The sequence below is a fragment of the Crinia signifera genome, chromosome 6 (assembly GCF_055691185.1).
Source record: "Crinia signifera chromosome 6, ASM5569118v1, whole genome shotgun sequence".
Classification (NCBI taxonomy): Eukaryota; Metazoa; Chordata; class Amphibia; order Anura; family Myobatrachidae; genus Crinia; species Crinia signifera.
The window spans coordinates 72,782,578-72,805,009 of NC_139222.1; the positions used below are offsets into that span (position 1 = coordinate 72,782,578).

At 39.3% G+C, this 22,432-nt stretch overlaps 1 protein-coding gene across 1 annotated transcript in view; it reads left to right on the forward strand.

Moving 5' to 3' along the window:
* SGPL1 (sphingosine-1-phosphate lyase 1) overlaps positions 1–22,432 on the forward strand; it is a 44,114-nt gene that overhangs the window by 15,995 nt on the left and 5,687 nt on the right. Inside the window, exons 3-13 of the mRNA XM_083146294.1 lie at positions 1,610–1,677; positions 5,766–5,913; positions 7,239–7,318; positions 10,417–10,545; positions 13,303–13,391; positions 14,130–14,238; positions 14,770–14,868; positions 15,086–15,232; positions 15,326–15,564; positions 19,703–19,849; positions 20,829–20,949. Of these exons, the coding sequence (XP_083002420.1) occupies positions 1,610–1,677; positions 5,766–5,913; positions 7,239–7,318; positions 10,417–10,545; positions 13,303–13,391; positions 14,130–14,238; positions 14,770–14,868; positions 15,086–15,232; positions 15,326–15,564; positions 19,703–19,849; positions 20,829–20,949 (1,376 nt within the window). The remainder of the gene's footprint in view (positions 1–1,609; positions 1,678–5,765; positions 5,914–7,238; positions 7,319–10,416; positions 10,546–13,302; positions 13,392–14,129; positions 14,239–14,769; positions 14,869–15,085; positions 15,233–15,325; positions 15,565–19,702; positions 19,850–20,828; positions 20,950–22,432) is intronic.

Sequence of the window (22,432 nt, forward strand, 5' to 3'; positions counted from 1 at the left end):
TGGATTGTGCGTTACAATGCCAACATACCGATTAACGCATGTGATTTGATCTTTTTAGTTCAAATGGCATTGCGTCTTGTTTAAATCGCACCGTGCTTATTTTCCCTTGCGTAGTCGATATCGCAACACAAAGGTATGTGGCTGCAGCTATTTTGTAGTACATTGCATGCTAATCTAATGTACTACATACTATTGTAGTGTAATCAAAATCTGGTGTAGAACTGCCAAATTGAAATCCTAGTGTGAATTGACAGCTATTCCCACACATACTTCACCCATGACAGATATGTCCTATTTAGTAGGGGAAACTTACAGACCATGGATCATCATGCTGTCGACAGTTAATATGTTGACAACAGGTGATCAGGGGGACAATTTAACAGTGTTTGGATGCAGAATTGGACATGATCGAAAAGCTGGATTGCCGACACTGTTACAATGCTCTAAATTACAGCAGTGTTGTCATTTTCCCATTGTTATCCTGCTCTCAATATATTGACTGTGGATGGCATGGAAATCGATAATGTAATTACTTCCCAGCAGTAGGTTCAGGTTCTGATTGCTTATGGTGGAATCATGTGCTATAAGTGACCCACTTAAACCAGTTTCAGGGACATATTACAAAATGCTATTTTATTTCTCAGTATTGATCACTTCATACATCATTTTGTTTCCCTGAAAGGCCATGCGAGGTGCTTCTGTAATTCGGATAGGTGATTTTGTACTCGCTATTTACCTTTAGTCCTCCATGTGTGTCATCTCTGTAACAAAAAAAAAAACGTAAAGGGGCATATACACAGGGCGATTTTAGCCCCAGAAATGGTGCATGGATCGCTCACTGTGTATTCCCCCTCCCCCCCCCAGCACCCCCAGCAATGGCGATGCGCGGTACATCGTGTCTCTATCGCCTGCAGCGATGTGTGCCGAGTGATCCATGATTAAGCACGTCTCTCAGCACTGGCTCCCGCGTTACCCAATGTGTATGGGGCTTAAGTGTTGTGGAAAAAACAAATTGACCATTTTTTTCCCCTCACTTCTTTGTACTCTACTCACAGAGACACCTATATGTGGATTGTATTTAGTACAGCTTATATTACTGAGACTAAATACATATGGAGAGTAGAGAACATGAATAACAAATGAGCACAGCTCTTGCAGCTACTCCTAACTTGTTTCAATTGCTGGGTTGTGAAATATTCTCCTCGCCTGGAGACAGTGAATGTCCCAATGCTTTAATACTTTTTCTACCATCTTCTTTTAAAAGACTAACAAAGTAGACATCATTCCATATTTATAACCAAGTGCCGTCATGCCCGCTTTAGTTTTGTGGCTCTTTGTAATCTGATCTCTTTGTCTGATTTAAATTATGGCTGATGGCAACATACTATACAATAGTACCATGACAAGCCAAGTGTGGTAATTACTTTAATATATTTATTTATTTTGTTAAATTGGTTAACAAAATAAAACTTTTGCTATTTTACATATTTCGGGTTTGTGCTTTTTATTGAGTTGATTTGCCTTTTTGTTTGTGTTTACATTTTTTTTGTATTTTGCATTTTTATTTTTTTATCTTAAATCTTTTTTTTATTGTTTGTTTCTTTTTCAGGTCTAACATCAAGATGTAAAAAACAATTTTTCCGAATACTAAAGAAATTGCCATTCATCGGTTCTAAAGTAAGCAACACAACTGATCTGTCTAATATGTTGTGCAAACATTCCTTGCGTTTAGAAGATTGTGTACAAGCTGTTCTGTATTGCAAAGGGTTAAACAGCTATTTATAAGGCTACAATGCAACAATGCCGCATTGGAAGTGAAAAGCGACATTGTTATTTCACACCATCCATCTTCCCAAAGCTTGCTCTTTACATGAAACAAAGTGACTAAATTAGCACGAGACATTGTATCAGTTTTCTTTTCACATGTCTTTTCCCCTCAGTCTGCTGACTCAAAGTTTACTTGAGGTCATAGTACTAAATGTGGCTGCATGCTGTGATGCAATGCTAAAATCTGTCCTTTTACATATGATCTGTTTAGTGATATTCGATTTAATTGCTAAGTTTAAGGGGCTGAGTCAGTCAATATATAATTCTCATATAATGTGAAATACCTAATTTGCCTAGAAATGTGTGTATTACTTTTAAATCCTAATTTGAAGAGTTCTGTGGGCCATACAGTATATCAACAACCGTGACTCCCTGTCCTGCCAATCCAATGGAGGAATGAGGGGGAAAGCATTTTGGTTAGGTTATAGATCATGAGTCTTTAACCTTTTAAGACCGTGTGGGCCACATAAAAAAAAAAAAAAAATTAAACGAAGTCTGAGGGCAACTAAGCTATTCTGTGGTATTTAGACTCTGTAGGGTGCGGTATGCCACACAAATAAGCCGAAATTCACATTATGCCACACAGTAAGAGCCAAAATTCACATTATTCCACATGTTTCAATGGTGTAGTATAGATTAAGAACACTACAATGTTATTGTGCACAGACCTTCATATAGACAGCACAGCCCCCATAAACCTCACAGCTCCCCCATAACATCAGCACAGTGGGCCTGTCGGTGAAAACGGCCTTGGATTGTCAAGAAATGTCTGGGAATTCAACAATCCACGGCCGTTTCCAACAAAACAGAACCGACTTCTCAAAATCTGCCTTAAATGCTGTCAGAAACGGTAGCATTGAATAGGAGGCGGGTTCTATTTCTTCTGTCAGAAATAGTGCCCAACATTGAATACCTCCCTAAAACTTAATTGAAAGTCATTACCAAAATGTAATTAAATCTTAATACTGGATGTTGGTGTATGTTTGAATGTATGCCCCATTGGGCAAGGAATGATTTCAATGATTGCATATGTTTTGTAAAGTGTGATGTGATGAATAAGTAATAATTGTGTACATTAATCATGAGGTTTATTAACTAGTCCGGTGACCTGCATAGTGCGTGTAATTAAGATGCCTCTGTACCATTAACTCTAAATTCCTGTGTGGGTGCCAGTTAGTGTATTTGATAACTGACATGATTGGCTAGAAATGTGATTGTGCTGTGATTGCGTTACAAAAATAACTATTGCATCTTCATTGCTACATTTTTATTATTGGCAGTTTTTATTACCTGGGAAGAACATCTATCTAGAAGTAACTGGATTAGACTTTGAACCCCCTTAAATTTTAAAACTTGTAGTTTCTTCTTCTTGTCAATGTTCTAATGTGCTGATTAGATAAGTGTAGCAAAGTGTAATTTAGTTGTATGCAGGTAGAAAAGATTATGACCAACTACTTTATTATAAATTAAAATACTTTACTGTCTATTTTCAGTTTGTGACTGCTGCAGTATCTGCATATGAAATGTTACATTTACACAAGGGCTCGACAAATTTCTTTAAAATGTAGGAGCCAGATAAAATAATAGGGACAGTGTGCACCAAAGGCAACATAATGCCCATTGCACATTATACCAAACGTCGTAATGCTCATTACGTATAATACCACATTCCGTAATTACATATTATGCCACATAAGTTCTGCTTACCTACATGCTTGATGCCAGGGGTTAAAATGCTCGGCCTCTATTGGGTTACCATGGTCTGCCAGGGGTTAACATTTCTCTTCCAGGTGTAAATGCTTGTTGTTATGGAGTTACCATGGTCTGCCAAGGGGTTAACCTGCTTGTTGCCAAGAGGTTACATGTTCTTTCAGGGGCTAACTGGCAGCTTTCTCCACCCTGCTGTAACCGTCCATGGCAACAGCCGGGTAGAGCGGCTCCTCCTACCCGTATAAGAGCAGGTCTGCTGTGGCGAGATCGCAAGTTGTTCGGAGCTCGGTCCGACAGCCAATCAGGAGCTGAGCTTAACATTGCTGCTCCTGATTGGCTCCTGAACCGCAAACTCCAATTGGCTTACGATGCCGACTGGAGTTTTGTTATAGCTGCGACGTGATGGACCTACTCTTGCCTCTGGCTACTATACAGCCGGGGGGAGGTGTTGACGACCTGACCGCAAGCCCACCCGGCCAAGACCAGATTCTGCTTCCTCCCCCAAAAAATTTAGTCGGCAGCAGAATCTGGTCGCCATGACGACCTGGCACCTGGGGATTGTCGAGCCCTGTATTACACTGTTTACGAGGAAAACCCTATAGTGTTAGCATGAATGTGATGAGCACTGTCAGTGATGTTACTCAGCAAGGGACCTACTCTACCTTTATTCTGTGCTTGTATATGGGGGTAAAAAGCTGCAGGGTAGGAGGTATAATAAAGGAAGAAAGGAGGGCAGGGTGGCCCATGTGCTGCTTTTACATTTTTATCGTTGCACACCTGCTACTGATGAACATCTGTAAATTACTATTAAACCTTATTAAAAGAGCATCATCTAAACTGCTGAGTTACTTGTTGATTGCCTATTTGTCAACTTTATACCTAAGTCCACAAAGGATAGATTAAATCTGGATACACACCTAACCGATTTACCAAACAGGGCAAAGGACTTGACAATTGATAAAACATCCAATTTCAAGCATAGACTTCACTATTATTGGGCCACATCAATGCGGTTTTAAATTCCAACATACTATAGGTAACGTGTTAACATGAACTATCAGCAGACATATGAGCCGACTGTCTGAATTCCGTACACCGTACATTCTCAGCCCAATAATTTACATCCGGGTTCCATGAATGTTGTGTAGCACTACACATATCAGGACCCATTGCCACTGGTAATAGACTGTCAACTACAGGTGCAGTGTACACACACAATCGGGTACTCTAATGGAGTTGTCAAAAATTGTCTTTTGGCCCCATTGTTTTGTTGTGTGTACACCTTTTTTTATTGTTACAAGGTAAGGCTGTGTGGCATCATTACACAAGGATACAAAAGTATTTATTTATTTACAGTTTCTTATATAGCGCAGCAGATTCCATTGAGCTTTATAATTGTAGAGAGTGCTAAAACAAACTGGGTAACAACAGACAGACTTGGAAGTAGGAGGACCGTGCTGCAAGCTTACAATCAGCGGCAGCTCATAACTTATTGGGGGAGGGGGGCTGCCACTGGCCGCAGAGGGGGTGCCGCGATTCAGGCACCCCCCTGTCGCCGCCACTGCTGCCTTTTCTTCTGGATCGGTCCTGGTGCCTTTGCTGCGATGAGTGACAGGCGCCGGGACTGGCGCAAGCGCAGTACACACGTGTACCGCACATGCAGCCAACTTCTATGGGCTGCTTGGGTAACAGCCCATAGAAGCAATATTGGTCCCGGTGCCTGTACAATGTAAGTTACAGGCACCGGGACCAGTGCGTGCGCAGTACCTATATAGGTACTGCGCATGCGCATCTGCCGTTTTTGCACGGCAGCGCGCAAAAAGGCGTCCCGGAGGGAGGTAACACCTCCCAATGGGACTGCCTTTGCGACTGGCAGGTCAGACTTCCAATTGCAAGACACTGCCAGTCACAGTGAAGCCAGAGCAGTCTCACAGACTGCATCTGGCTTCACTACAGTGGCGGATTTTACCTGGGGGGGCTGCAGCCCATAGGTAAAAACCACCACTGCTTACAATCTATAGGTATATAGGAGGGGAACACAAGGACAGGCATCAGTAATAGCATAGCAGTCCCACCAAGTTGTAAGTCCAGAAGAAAAGCTATATAATACGTACAGTAAGTGGAACTAAATATGATAGGCTTGCCTGAAGAGGTGAGTTTTCAGGGAATGCTTGAAAGTAAAGTAGGTGGTGAAATTAATACAATATATTTGTTTTTCTTCCAAACAGATCCAGAAGGAATTGGATAAAGCGCTGGATGAAATGGCACATGTTGTGTTAAATGTGAAAGGTGCAATGAGCTTTGTGACGGTTCTCCCACACACTGGGCTCAAACAGGAACAAGTCATGGAAAGGCTAAAAGAATACTCTGCCCTGGGTACAGTATATCCTGTTTTATAGTTTTACAGTATGTGGGAATAATGAAAGTAGAGTATAATTAAGTACTACTGATATACTGTCAATATCACTATAATAGAGTACGTCTGATATGCCTCCAAGGTAAAAGTGAACACTCTCTAATAAAAAAGGGGGATTTTATGCAATAGAGTCGGAGCGCTCTGATTAAGCTAATTAATGAGTGACACCTGAAAAAGAATTGTTTGGCTAAAAACAATGTTTACACTCCTTTTGGAGTAAGTGAAGAGTCCCCAGTTGTTACCTATCTTTCTCTACCTTCCGGTTAGCCTGCGGTGCAGCTCAGCGGCTGTCAGATGTTTGATTCCCGCGGCTCCGTGTCGCACCGGAGTTGTAGCTTCCGAGTTCAGTTCAGCCGGGGTCCCGGCACAGTCTCTGCTCCCGGAGCAGAGAACAAGAGAAATCACCCCATCAGCTATCCCTACAACAAGCAGCCGCTGAATCAGAGACTGTACCGGGACGCCGGCTGAACTGAACTCGGAAGCTACAACTCTGGTGAGACACGGAGCCGCGGGAATCAAACATCTGACAGCCGCTGAGCTGCACCGCAGGCTAACCGGAAGGTAGGGAAAGATAGGTAACAACTGGGGACTCTTCACTTACTCCAAAAGGAGTGTAAACATTGTTTTTAACCAAACAATTCTTTTTCAGGTGTCACTCATTAATTAGCTTAATCAGAGCGCTCCGACTCTATTGCATATATAGAACATTGATGCAACAGTAGAATGAATGCTGCCAGCTCTGTGAGAAGCACTTTATCTATACTACTTTGGCTGGAGGTTGTTCATGACCTTCTGTATCTGGTTTCTTTTCTTTTCATGATACACAATGATGGCGTATCTAGTTGTGCGAATGGGCTAATCCTGACACTGAAACCGTTTTGATTTTAAGCATTTTATATAATAAGGTATTATATGAAGCCTAAAGATGAAGCAATAATTATTTGTTAATGTGTTTTAACATATAAGATTTTTCATTTCCCTCAACAATCGATCTGTATTCTGGCATCCAGATAACTCTCAATAGTGATGAAGTCCCAGCATTGATTAAGCACATGTATTCCGATAGTCAGGTTTCCAGCATCTATTTGTTAATATTAGACACCCCAATTCTTTAGTGTTGCTTCCACCACAAAATTGCAATATGTGTTTTGATTGTTTTTTGTTTTTTTCAGAAATCTGAATTATTTAAAGTTGTTGTTGTTGTTGTTGTTGTGTCCTTTACAACAAAGTATGCATTAAAGTGATTGATTTTCTAATTTACTAGATTTACAATATTTCCTTATAGGTGAGGTTTCCTGGGAAGAGGGAAAGGTGTCCGGAGCAGTTTATAGTGGAGATGATCGTCTGACCCAGCTGTTTGTGAAGGTAAATCTGTTCAGAAGAATGTTTATGTTCTGCATTTCAAAGTGACCAGCTTTCAAACACCGCATGGTATTCATAATCTTTCCCTCCTTTTGTAGTCTGTTATCTGATCATTGAAATATTTTAGGTCCCATTCTGGAAAGTGCATGCAGTCAGTAAGGATAGAAGGAGCAGCAGTAAAAGAACAATTAGCAATTATGGTAGGGATAGCATACTTTCAAATGTGGAAAATCCAGTCCAGGATCTATAACAGCAGCAGGGCAAGGAGATCCAACCCGGGTTTTCCTAGGATGTATTGGGAATCACTTCCTGATTAGCAGCACCTGGTGCTTCCTGTTACAGGTGTTAAAGACAGAAGGTTGGGTTTTCCAATGGCAGTTATTGCCTGGGCAAAAAGCTTGTCGGGGTCCAGGGATAAAGTTATGGTTTCTCTGGAAGTACCCTTATTTGCAGAACTGCCATTGCTGTAAATTAAGAAATGCCAATCTGTTATCCTGAAATGTTGTCTACCTGCTGAGAATAGAGAACCAGACTTCATCTTTAACAGGTGTACAGTTGGAGGCCCTCTCAACTTTGTTCCTTAGGTCATGGCTCACCATGGCTAGCCACTGCTATCCTATTGTTCTCAGCAGCAATACAATACGGTACTTGTTTCCTAGCAGGGCGCCCAGATTTCCTATGTACGTCAATTTAGTGAAATTGCATTGCATCGCATGGGCCATTTTAGTGCCATGCCATGCCATGCGATTTCTTAATGTAATTTATTCACTGCTCTGTATGCCCCAGGGGATCGCATCGCACCTCCCGCAAAATTGCATGCGATTTTGTAGGGTGTGCGATGCCATTACATTAGCTATACAATAATATCATTGCATGACATACAATGATGTTTTACGCACCCCCCACTATCCATGCCACCCTGAAGCGTGGTGAGCGCAGCGGAACGCTTCCTCCGACCTTTTCATACCCCCACTATCCAAATCGGGGTGGCGTGGATAGTGGGGGGGTGCCTAAAACCTCTTTGTATGTCATACAATCATATTATTGTATAGCTAATGTAAAATCGGGAGGTGCGATGCGATGAGATCCCCTGGGGCATACAGAGCAGTGAGTAAATGACATTACAAAATCGCATTGCATCGCACGGCACTAAAATGGTCCATGCGATGCGATTTTCCTACGCAGAATTACCGACTAAGCAATTTGCTTAGTGGGCGCCCTGCTAGGAAACAAGTACCTACAATACATAGAACAGTACAGTAGGGGATTAGCAGAGTAATCCTATTACTCACTTAATCCTATTAAAGGGCTAAATGAGGAAGGCTCCATCTGTATGTGATTCCTTGTCACACAATGAAAAGGAGTCTAGCTTCGGTATTTATTACACATTTTGGGGATATATATATATTGTGTGTGTGTATTGCTGGATATATTTATATCTGGCTGTATAGCAGTGTTTCTGTATTCGGGATTGATCCAACTAGGTGTGAGTTTACCATTTTTCCTGAAAATGTGCAATCAAGTTACAAACTCTCCTTTTAAAGTAAGTCAGAGTAAAATACAGTTTTTTTGTTTGGTACTACCTGAGGGCGAGAGCAGCTAGGGAAAGTCTTTTTTTATTTTAAGGTGAAAATGTCTAGAACCTTAAAATAAAAATGCTTCAGAACCCTTGGACCCCCATTAATTAGACATTTCTGAAGTTTTCTGTTTGCTTTTTCATCAGATTATGCACCCCAAATTGAATTAAAATTTTTATTGCAGCCAAAAATAATTGCTTTGGATTTCTTTTGTGTTTTTGTTGAATGCCCATTTTAATCTAAGAAAATTCATAATTGTTTAACTTTTTAAAATGTGTCAAAAGGATGATTTGTTGTGTTTTTTTTAAGTGCCTTATATATATATTTTTTTTTTAGCCCACTTATACGGCCTACACACATGCCGATATTAAGGCATTTTCTAAGCGATTTTGCTTAGTTTTGCAAAGTCGCTTAGCAAATGCCCTCACATCGGTGTATGTGTGGGGGCTGTATCGGCATCCGTGCGCGTCCCCGCGCGTCTTTATCGGTGGCCGAGATTGATGGACAGTGTCCATCAATCTCGGCATCGGCAGTGTTCTCCCACCGGAGAACACTGGCGCTGTCCGCTCGCTTAGCACACAGAGCTGACAGCTCGCTCTGTGTGTGGGCTGTCAGCTCTGTGTGCTGAGCAGAACGGCCCGACATAGCACAGCTATGTCGCCCTACACACATCGGCATGTGTGTAGGGCCCATAACAGCCTTCTATATGATTCCATTAATGAAATTGTCATTTTATAAACATCATAACCACCTTACCCATTGCGAGTTCTGTAGAGACGCATTTTTTAAAAAAAAATAAAGAACTCTTGGGAGTGCGCATTCATGCAACTGCCTGCAAGTTTCACAAAATAAGTCACAACTTGTGCCTAATTAAATTGACCCTTTATCTCAACAGTTCAAATTGACAGTTCTTGCTTCAGGTTTGATAATGCTGACTGACTTCCTGTTTCTTGTCTGTTCTTTGTAAATGTGCTGTTGTCTGTCTTGGCAAAGGGGGTTATTTTGGTTCACTCTTTGTGACAAAATCCTTGTGCACTGCAGAATTTCGATTTGGGTGGGGTTTTACTTCAAAGTGAGATCTATATTGCAGTGTAAAAATAAAGCAGTCCGTATTTTCCCTGCACAGAAACAAAAAAACTCACCCAAATCTAATTCTCCCTGCACAGTTTACACAAGCCCCCTTGCAGTGCACATGGTTTTGTCCATCTATCAAGGATTTTGTCAGAAAGAGTGAAATAACCAAAATAACCCCCAAAATCCAGTTGTGTATTTCTAAAGCATATCATTCTGCACTGTCTTGCATTATTTGAAACAACCTGTAGTCTAATAAACCTGTAATTAGATTTTAGTTCACTCAATTGAAATACTACATTTAAAATTATGTAGTTTGGCTGTCCATGTTAAATCTGCCTTTAATTTGTTTTTTTTGTCCTAATAAGTGTACCTATTTTGTGTGCAGAATTTTCAACATTTGTCGTAAAGTCTAATACATTATGGTTGCTGCTGTTCATTGTTGTATTACAGGTGTATGAAGAGTTTGCATGGAGCAATCCTCTACATCCAGATATTTTCCCTGGTGTGCGCAAAATGGAAGCAGAAGTCGTAAGGATGGCATGCACGCTTTTTAACGGAGGGCCTGATACTTGTGGGACAGTAAGTAACTGAAGAGAGGTCTCTGTAAAGTCTGCATTGAAAAATCAACCTATTTGGGGTCTCCTGTTCTGTATTACAGTATTATGCACTATACTTCTGTTTTAATATCTTATAGTTTCCATAATCGTCTCTGTGATTCATGCACTTTACGTTCTAGTTTTTAAAGACTTCTAATTAACATATGGGCTAAATGTTCCTTTAGGATATTAGCCACGGGAATGTTACTTATGAATAGAGTGGACGTTTAAAACAGTTTAAGTACGATGGGGGGTTTAGAAGTCCATGAGGTGGTAATTAACATTTATTTTGGGGATATATTTGGCTATCCCTGTGCATAGCACTCCATCACACCATATGTAATTATATAGAACCTTACTTCAATTACTTTCGACTAACTAAGCCCGGTCGAAGCAAAAGCTTCGAAAGCTAGTCTGCTACATTGTGATTTCCACTGTGTTTCTGTATGTAAGAAAGAGATTTAGTTTCACTCGCTGACACTAAACACGTGTGTGTGTGTGTGTGTGTGTGTGTGTGTGTGTATATGTGTGTGTGTATGTATGTGTTACATAGTTACATAGTTACATAGTAGATAAGGCTGAATAAAGACTTGCGTCCATCTAGTTCAACCTACGTTTTAATAGCTTATCCCTTGTAAAAGACAGAATATGGTTCTTATTAGTACCCCTGGATATTTTTATCCAATAAATGCTTGTCCAACCTTATTTTGAACGTATTTATTGTATCTGCCAACACCACCTCTCCAGGAAGAGAGTTCCAAAGTTTGACTGCTCTGACCGTAAAGAAATTTTTTCTTTTGAGGGAACGAAATTTTCTTTCCTCTAATCTAAATTCGTGCCCTCGTGTCCTAGTTTCCTTTCTTGCAGTAAAAAGAGTGCTTGAGAGTTCCTTATATTGGTACCTGATATATTTGTACATGTTGAGCATGTCCCCCCTTAAACGTCTCTTCTCTAGTGTAAATAGTCCTAGCTTGCTTAATCTCTCCTCATAGCTTAAATTCTCCATTCCCCTAATAAGTGTGTGTGTGTATGTGTGTGTATGTATGTGTATGTATATATATATATATATATATATATATGTAATATAATATATATATATATATATATATATATATATATATATATATATATATATATATGCTTTAGAACCAGCCTCCACCTTTAAACAATTGTACAGTGGGACCACTTTTGTAAAATTTATTAAATCTAATAATAAAAAGTCAGACACAGTAATCATTGGTTTGTTCTTTCACAATAGATGATAACCTGACGCGTTTCGTCATACAAGACTTCATCAGGGGAATCGACTCTAAACAATAAACATATACATACAGCCGTTTACAAATAATACAGAAAAATGTTAATAAAACAAAAACATATATACTTTTGATTAAGAACATATACATACCCGCCCTATCAATTCATAGGGTGAGGGAGATTGTAAGAAGGCTCAACTTATGGTATTTAAAAAAAAATGATGTAATGATATCTAAAAATATTGAACCATACATAGAATGGAACGAGGGAGGGGATCATGTTGAAACAGATCTCATTGAAATATTAAGCAATCTAGACTATAAAATGTATAGTTAAAACATACAATGTGCATTATTGATGAATTTCTAGGTATATACAGCTAAGAAACTGTTATTAATATATCTACCATTTAAGCATTAGCAGCTGTAGAGTTTATGCAACACTTGAAAAAAAAGTTACACAATAAGGATTTGTGTGTGTGTGTGTGTGTGTGTGTGTGTGTGTTGATCTGCTCCAGTCTTCAGTTAATTGTCTTAAAAGCATACAGCCAACAGCTGTTTTTTTTACTTTTTTTTTTTTGCTTATGTTCATTTTACATTCTATATTTTTTTACAATAATAGCAGCTTTTTGTTTAATGCTGCCATAGACCAGAATTTTTAAGGTTTTTCTCCCCTGTGGTTACTGACGTGACGGCAAACAGGAAGTTTTCTATTATGCAGCTGTACTTTATGCATACTTCTATTTATTTTTTGTCTACAGACTTTTGCCAAGTACGTAGTATAGAAGAGATCAGTTCCCCAATGTATCCAGCAGTAGGTTTCATAATACCGCTATCATTGGTTTTGCAGGCTTTTAACACCGTTTCGAAAACCTCCAATGACATAGGGTTAGTTAGTACAACATTACAATGTCATTGGTATTACACGCCAGTGATTACTAAACTCGTATTTTGCTAATCTAAATCTTAAAACTAATACTTCAATAATGCTTAAAACAAAATAGTGAAACTAATAGTAAATAATACATATGGGAGAGTATTGTGTATGTTTATGATTTTAGTAGATGGTCATATATATAGTCAAAAAGGCAAATCTCAATACAAAGCAGTTGATCAGGATAGTGTACAGTTTGTTCTTTAGCTCATGAGCATGACCACTGTCATAATCTGTGGGAATATGAGCATTTTTTTTTGTCCCCCACTTTATTGACTTTTTTGGTGCGTTTTCAGTAGCAATATATGCTACTTATAACCATGTCATTGGCATTTTTAAAGCCACAGAATAGGTAAGCTTGGACAAATCCTACATGTAACTAAGTTTATAGTGATCTGGATGAGTGAATATGTAATTCATCAGAGCATTTAAGTAACAACTGTACAAAGTATTGATTCATGGCCCCTGTATAACTGGCACATCAAGATTGCTGTCCAACTTGTATATGAAATGGTTCCTACAGTACATCCAACTTGTGTTCATTTTGTAGGTGACATCCGGAGGGACAGAAAGCATCCTTATGGCCTGCAAAGCATACAGAGATTTGGCACTTGAGAATGGAATTAAGCACCCAGAAATGTATAATTTAATTTAAAGTTTTTTATTATGATTTACTGTATGTTGCAATTGTGTTATTTTTTTAATTTGTTACTCTCATTACTGTTTTTTACGTTTGCATAATTGCCAAAATTCTACACGTGTAAAATTAGATCTACATGCAAGTAGTAGGGCCCAATTATTACAATCTTATTATAACTATATTTGTAGGAAAAAGGTCAGAATAATTAATGCAACAAATTTATGAAAATGACATCCTACTGAAAGTAATAGTGTAAATACAACAGCTATGTGAGGCTCTGTGTTACCTAATCAATAGTCTAAGAGGGGTATGCAATCCCTGATCAAGGCTGTTGATCCCTTCCGACAGCCATGATCCTGGCCCATTTGTGTTTTGCCTGACAGCAAATCGGCAGGCAGGATTCAATGTCCCACCTTGCGATTGTCGAAAAGGGAGCTTGTCCGCATAAACGGCCATGGATTGTTGATCTGTGGCCGCGATTGAGACAGTTTATGGTCATTCTCGGCAGAACGGGCCCGACCGCTTCTAAAGTCGGGCTCGTTCTGCCATGATCACTCTTCAATGCTGTCGGTAAAGACAGCATTGAATAGGGCCCTGCCGCTATTTGCGCTGTCTGAAATAGCGGCGGAGGATTGCATACCCATCTTAATATTTTGTTAGTCTAAAGTCATTAAAATAGCCTGGTTTAAAATTGCACTTGTGTTGTAATGTTTTACTTTTGTATATGTTCTCTGTAGCATTGCTCCTGTAAGCGCCCATGCGGCATTTGACAAAGCGGCTCATTATTTTGGAATGAAGATGGTGCACATCCCCTTATGCAAGAAGACGATGAAAGTGGATGTGAAGGTTAGAAAATCATTTTGTTAAAATATACATGTGTCCTTCCTACATACAGCCTCGATACGCATGCAGCGCAAGATGTCTGTTTGAGTGAGCCGTCCGGTCCCATGCAGCTCTAATATTTTTTACCCTCTGAAAACGTGTCTTAATCCCAATATAATATCAGTAGGACACACAAGTAGACTGTGCTGATATTTATGACACAACACTTGAATATTGTGTGAGACTGAGTCTGTAGAAGGAGCAGAACAGAATTTAAATTGGAAAACCTGTGGCTTCTACATTGTAGCTCTTTGTACTGTATATGGACTCAGAGACTCAGTCACACACAGATATAGAAGTGCCATATGAAATAAATCAGCAGAGTCTTTTCTAAAGCATATTTTCGTCAAAAAGGATACCAGATGCTACAAAATTCTCATGTAACCTGGTGTGCCAAGGCATGACTGCAGCAGAGATGATTGAGGCCATATCTGTACATGTTTTATGGGATGACCATTTCATAATAACCACCAAAATCATATTCCTGTCTTCCAGGCAATGAGAAGGGCCATTTCCAAGAACACAGTCATGTTAGTTTGTTCGGCTCCCCAGTTTCCTCATGGAATAATTGACCCAATAGAAGATGTAGCCAAGGTAAGAGATTTGCGTAAAACTATTTTGGTAAAGGAGGGATGTTTCAGTAGGTCACTAAAAACACTGCACACCTGTAAAAGGCTTGCTTCTTTCTACATTTCAGTCTGTTACTGGAAACCTTTTCAGAATTATATGTATATCATAATCACTTAAGTTAAAATAATAATTGTAATTTGGATATTGTTCTGGTTATTAATTCATTTTTGTTTCTGATTAGCTTGCACTGAAATACCAGATCCCATTTCACGTGGATGCTTGTTTGGGTGGGTTCCTCATTGTGTTTATGGAGAAAGCTGGCTTTCCTCTTCCACCATTTGACTTCAGGGTAAAAGGAGTAACAAGCATATCTGCAGATACCCACAAGGTAAGACACCAAAAAGGCAATATATTTCAGGTTATTTTAAACTTTTTTTTTTTTTTTAAAGGAGACCACTTATATTTGTTTGTCTTTTTCCAGTATGGTTATGCACCCAAAGGATCCTCGGTGATACTGTATAGTAGCAAAGACTATAGGAAATATCAGTTCTTTGTTTCCTGTGACTGGCCAGGTGGCCTCTACGCATCACCTTCTATAGCTGGCTCTCGACCGGGTGGGATAATAGCTGCTTGTTGGGCAACCATGATGCACATTGGAGAGAATGGATATGTTGAAGCCACTAAAAATATCATTACTGCAGCACGATTTATCCAAAAAGAGTAAGTATTCTACAACATATCTACGCTTAAATTGTTTGTTTTGCAGGACATATCATGTTTATTCATTAACCCTGCTTATTGCTATAAAATAAGATCTTGTTGGATCTAGAACATCTATTGTACAACGCCTCGAATGATAAATCATTTTTAACACGGTTTCACAGGTTCTGGATGTTGCCCGCATGCAAGTTTACAGTTGAATTTTCATATATTATCCGCATTACACCATGCAGCATGAGATGCCGGGCATGAGTTACTAAACCCCATGCAACTCTTAAGGCTCATACACATGGGGCGACTTCAGCCCTGTACTGAGCGATGTAGTTTAGTACATACCGCTGACACATATCTGTGGTGAGAATACTGGCAATCTGACTCCATCTTGACTACTTGTAGTCAAGATCTAGTCCGCGAGTCGCCATTGCTCGAGGGCATACTCAGTGAGTGATCCGTGCTTAATTTCTAAGGAATCTAGACAAATCGCTTAGAAATACGGCTAAAATAGCCTTGTGTGTGTCCCCTTACTTTGTGCATTTTTTGCGGGGCTGAAACAGCATCTTGGTCTCAAAGCAATGTGACTAAAGCACAAAAGGAGTCTGTGCCCAAAAAATTACATATTCTTTTCATTGGAGTGACCCTAGCTCCTATATAAGGCACTTTAAATAGTTTTTAGTGACACGATGCTCTATTATTGGACTTCCCTCTTAATCTATGATTGTCATCACCTGTCTTTAAATACCTTGCGATCACCTGTTTTGAACAGGTGAATTAAGAAATCATAAGAGCGAAATCCAGGAACAGAGCATTGTGTGTAGCCTGGAATGGGTCATGTTGGGAGGTGCGCAAAATACACAATCAAATAAATTAATGTGGTAGAATTATTCATCAAAATATTTCAGTGGAGGCCTATTTTGCCTGATTTCTATAGATTAAAATACAAATAAGAATCATATATGATCCTTAAAATTTTTTACTTTTTATCAAAACCGTTGCTACACAATGTTACAGTAGCCAGGAGATTAGATATATATCTAACTTTTTTTTTTAATACCAGTAAATAATGTTATCCTATTATAGTGTAGCTTTACTAAGCCCTCAGGTTCAGCACAGTGTAGCACAGCACTGTTTTGTATCCTGTTAAGTACACACTGTTATTAACCCCTATATAATACCATCCATATCACTGCCTGTTCTGGTTTTTAGGTAAATTATGCTACAAATTGTACATATTAGGAAACTCATTCACATTGCACTGTGTTTCCTGCAAAGATAAACCTATTATTCCCCAAAGATTCTTTAGCATTTATTAGATGTACTAATGTAGTATACTAATCATTTTTCTGGTTTCAGGGAGACTGTTCCCTGTTTAGTACCACCATAAAGGATTCACATTATACAGTATATACACACCATCATTTATGAATTAACTCAGACGCCAGTATTCAATGCCTCAGATTCGCCGTTTTTTTCAGTGAATCTGGCAATTCGCTGGGTTAACGGCGAATTTTCTGTTAGAAAAAACAATTCACCATATTCAATGGAGGCAATTCGCCACAAATGAACAGCGAATGTCTGCCGATTCGCCGTAAATGATTCTCCACAATTCGCCTGTGATTTTCAATGGGGTTTTTAGTGGAATTCGCCGACAGTGTATTCAATGCTCAAATGGAGAACTGCTTTCTCCATTGATTTTCGCCATGATTCTCCGTTTAGCATTCGTCATCTTTTTTAGGTGAACTGTAATGTGATCTTTTAAATTAAAGCGTTTTTATTTATTTTTTTGGTGTTAAAAAATCAGAATTTTTTTTCTATGAAAGGGCATGCTATTTTTATTCATATACTTGCAGCACATGACTATATTTTTAATATATATATATATATATATTTTTTTTAAACAATATATATATTTTTTTTACACATTCGCCAGCAGGGGGCCGGGAGCCGGAGCCGCCCATTAATATTCATATATTCACTGCACACTGGTCCCGATCATTACATAGGCACGATCGGGACCAGTGAGTGCAGCGGCTCCGACCCCAGCAGCACCCTGCAAGCCCTTCTTCACCCCCACTAGTGTCCGGACACCCCACAGGTGGGACACGTGTGCTGCTTTGCTGGGGGTGAGGTGAGGGGACTGGGGGGGAGAGATATGCGGGGGACATTAGCTGACAGGGACGGCTCCAGCAGTAGCAGACCTCTGGCTCCGGCAGCCCCAGCACGGTGATAGCAGATGTCAGCGCCTGGGCTGCTTGAGCCCGAGGTCTGCTACTAATGCTGCTGCTGGACTCGTCAGGCTGTGCAGGGGCTCCCAGCAGCATTAGTGCGCTCCCCGGCCGGGACTCCGCTCCATCCCCTGCAGTAGCAGTGTAGCCACAGAAGCAGGGGAGAGCAATTCGTCATGGGGGTCAATTTTCGCCGTCAGGGGCTGAGAGCCCCTGAGGCGTTGAATACAGGGGACGGGCGGCTGCCGGCGAATCTCCCAGCAGGGAGAATCCAAGGCGAAAGGGCAGCGAATCCTACACAGGATTCGCTGCCGCCCACGACCCCCGGCCATTGAATACTGGCCAAAGGCGCAAGGGGGCTGTAAGCCATTACAACCAGACAACAATTAGATTAGAGGTCTGGTGTAAATTTGACAATGGAAGTAATTGGCTGTTAAGTTGTTACAGCTCTAATGCCCACATGTTCTTCTGAATAATGTCTGTAAATACCCCAAGTTGTTTGGAGTCTCATGACCTTTACCTGTTAATGCTCCTTTACATGCTTCTGTGCAATGAACAGAAGCAATAGGTTTGATTTTAACTTTTTGAGAGTGAAGTGAATTTGCCAAAATGGGAGGGTGAAGGGGGTTTCTTTACAAGTAGAAGTTCATCCAAATTGCTGCCTGTGATGGAGCTTTGTGACCTCCTTAAAAAAAAAATTATATAATGGGGCACAAAACTCAGGATAGGTTTGCGGGCCGCATGTTGCCCACCCCTACTTTAACTCGTACAACTGATCTGACTTCAGGTTAACTGTGCTATAGTAAGGGCAAACTAACTTTACAATTAGTTAGAGATTAATAATCTTTCTTTTTTTTTTCTCATTTTAACTTTGCCTATGTATTACATAAGCATGTATTTAGGATAGTCCAGTTTTAGAATAATACTTTAAAGAATTTTCAATTAGGTTTTTTGGGGGGTATACATCCTGTGTTTTGCTTTATTTGGACTATAGGCCTAATTCAGACCTTATTACAGCACAGGACAAAACGATGTGCACTGCAAGTGAGGCAAATATAACACTTGCAGAGAGAGTAAAGGTGGCCATACATCAGTAAGATATTGTACCCAATCATACAATCTCAATTGATTGTAAGACGGATAGTATGCAGATTGTGTGTCCAAATACCACCAAGGACTGCCAGGGAATTGAAGGGAAATTGGACACAATTGTGAGCGCAATCGATCTTAAGATCTATCTTTCTGATGTATGGCCAGCATTAGATTTGGTGGCCAGCATTAGATTTGGGTGGGGGGGGGGGGGGGGGGGGTATTCAAACTGAAATCTAAATTGCAGTGTAAATATAAAGCAGACAGTATTTTCCCTGCACAGAAACAAAATAACTCCTACATCTAACTCTCTGCTCATAGTACATCTGCCCCACCTGCAGTGCACATGGTTTTGCCCATTTTGAGAACAAATTTGATCCTGATGTCAGGTCAGAATTAAGCCCTTAATACTTTTTTGTTTTGGAATCTGTAATTTAGATACACTGAAATTCATCTTCCTTTATTCATATGGTACTCCAAAAGGTTCCACAGCGCTGTATATAGTACATATATACAGAGACTTGCATAACAAAACATGGTTTAAAAATGTTCTACATTGCTGTTATAGATCCCAAATAAGCAGCCCGGCGGTGAAATTAAAGGATTTGCTTCTGATGGGGAAGGTGATTGTTTAAATGAGCAAAAGCACATCATGGAACAGAGTGCTGCTTGTGTGAACTTACAGACAGGGGTGACACATGGGAGAGACAGGGAACATGGAGCAGTAGGGTAGGATGAGAGGTGGAAAGACAAATGTTCTTTATCTGCAGTGATATTATTGTTTTCATCCTGTGTTATTGCTTCTCACGGTGTTCATTTGTTTCCAGGCTGCAAAAGATTAAGGAAATCTTTGTTTTCGGGAATCCCGAGGTATCAGTGATTGCCATTGGTTCAGATGTTTTTGACGTCTATCGTTTGTCAAACTCCTTGACAGCTAAAGGCTGGAATCTGAATACACTCCAGTTTCCTCCTAGGTAAGAATTTTCATTTATAAAAAAACAGTAAAGTGGCTGGTATATGTTCAAATAATACAGTACCGACTATTGACATACCTGTTCTGTAGTACATATTTGAAAAAGATATAACCTTTTGCAATAGTTTAAGAAAATTTTATAAATAAGGCTATACAGTATACTTTTAAAACAGAAACTACAGCCATGCATATTTTACGTTCTTTTCTATCCTTGTCACCAGCTTGAGTGGCATCCTAATTCCAAATGATGCCACCAATGAGTATGTACATGAAGGAAGCAGTTATGGAAGCTTCTGATTTATAGTTAAATATATGTGCTCTACATCTTCTAAAGTCATCTAAAACAGCGCTCCTATTCGTACCTAATCTTGAGCAGGTTGACTAACTTGAAAATGCATGTTATCCGCTGCACTATGCAAATAAGATGCACAAACAGACTCTGCTGATTAAAATATGCAGCATACCTATATGTGACTGTAGCTGCATAAAAAAAATTCTACAATTGTGTTTTTCGTTCTGTAACATATCATTTGGTATACAGATAAAGCCAAGCAAAGAATAGAGGCATGGAAATTATAGTAATCAATTTGCCCGTGCATCATATTCACGTAGCGATGGAAATAAGATTTATTTTCAGCAAAAATAAAATAGAATCCCAATGTTAGAACTGCACGGAAACTGCCGGTTCACCCACACCAGTTCATGGTGTATTGAGGCTAGATGTCCGAGGACACCTCTGTTGTATTACTTGGCTATTATTTGTTTATCTGACTTTGATCAAGTTATGCTTGGCATTCATAAACCATTTCATAATGGTCTGTGTGTGTGTGTGTGTGTGTGTCAATTGTGTCTTTCGCTGTGGTCCAGAAGCCAGCAACTAAGTGCACATTCATCAGTGGTTGCTTAATTCTGTTTGCATACTCTTTGAAATAGTTACAATTCAACTACATGTCTGACACTTGGTCTCTTTATTGTGACAGTATTCATATATGTCTTACACTGCTGCATACAAAACCTGGAATCGCAGAACTTTTTGTTAAAGATGTTCAATCCTCTGTGTCAGAAATAATGAAAGATCCTGGAGCCAAAACCACCGGAGTGGTAATTATGTTTTTGTTGCATACTATTGACTTTACATTTAAATATACTTAGCTAAGTGATGAGTAATCTTAAAGTACCCCCACACTAGAAAGATGTGTAAAAGATAAGCAATGTCTAAAGATTTCCCTTGAACACTTTCAGTCCTGGAAAAAGATTTTGTGCAAATAGTACATCTTGACAAAGCTTTATCTCTTTTACTAATCTGCTGGACTATTATAGGAACAGTGCCGATGGTGCGCAGGAAAATGTACACCTATTACACATTATACCATAAGCCGTAATGCCTATTACATATTATGCCACATAAGTGCTGCTTACCTACATGCTCGCTGCCCATGTGGATTACATGCAAAAATCACTGTAGTGTGTGCGGGCAAACTACAAATAGGGGTAGAGCACCAGTCCCCTACATACTACAATAACTGTGAGCCCTATAAATAAGCCAATGTGTTATGTTGACAAAAACGGCTTTTAAATTTGCCACCTTACATGATGATGATGATGATTATTATTTATTAGCAGTTTCTTATATAGCTCAGCATATTCCATTGCGCTTTACAAAAGGAGACAGTGATACAACATACAGGGTATTTACAGACAGTCAAAAGGTAGGAGGGCTCTGCTCGCAAGCTTACAATCCCATGACTTAATTTGACAGGTTCTCGGCATTCCTGTTAACTTTTATGATGAACTGAAAATGTTATACAGGTTGAGTATCCCGTATCCAAAATGCTCGGGACCAGGAGAATTTTGGATAACGGATTATTCCGTATTTCGGAATATTTTAATATTTCAATGATGTATTTTGAAGTATCTTGCATTTATGCTGTATAAACACATAATATACACACAAATATATTTTATTACCACATAAAATACACACAAACATATTTTAATTGTTCAAAAAACAAGGTTTCAAAACGTGAAACAAAATGTCTGTACTATCTCAGCACTGAATTTGAATGCCAAGCAATCATTGTCTTGCACATATATAGTGCCAGTTACATATCATGTCCCCAGTGATGCTGTTACATATGTCCCCAGTGAGTTTTTAGCAAAAAAAAAAATTTTTTTCACTTTCTGGAATGTCCGTATTTCGGAATAATTCGGATAACGGATATTCGGATACGGGATACTCGACCTGTATACAGATCACTACTAGTAACGCTTCAATGGAAGATAACTTTTTTTTTTTTTAGGGGGGTGGGTTTATGGAGCTATGGAAAATTCTAACACAGGTTGCACTGACCTGAGGGCAATGAATGTATAGGTTTAGTTATTTGTCATTTTAAAAGTCAGACAACATGCCCTGGTTGGCTAGGAAGTATAGCTAAAAACAAAGTATTATCTTATGCGCTAAGGGACTGAAAAATATAGATTAAATAGTGTTAAAAATAAAAGAAACCATGAGAGACTGCCAATGACTGTATGTACTTGTATTAATCTTTTTGTGATGTATAAATGCCCTCCTCCTTTTCTTTTA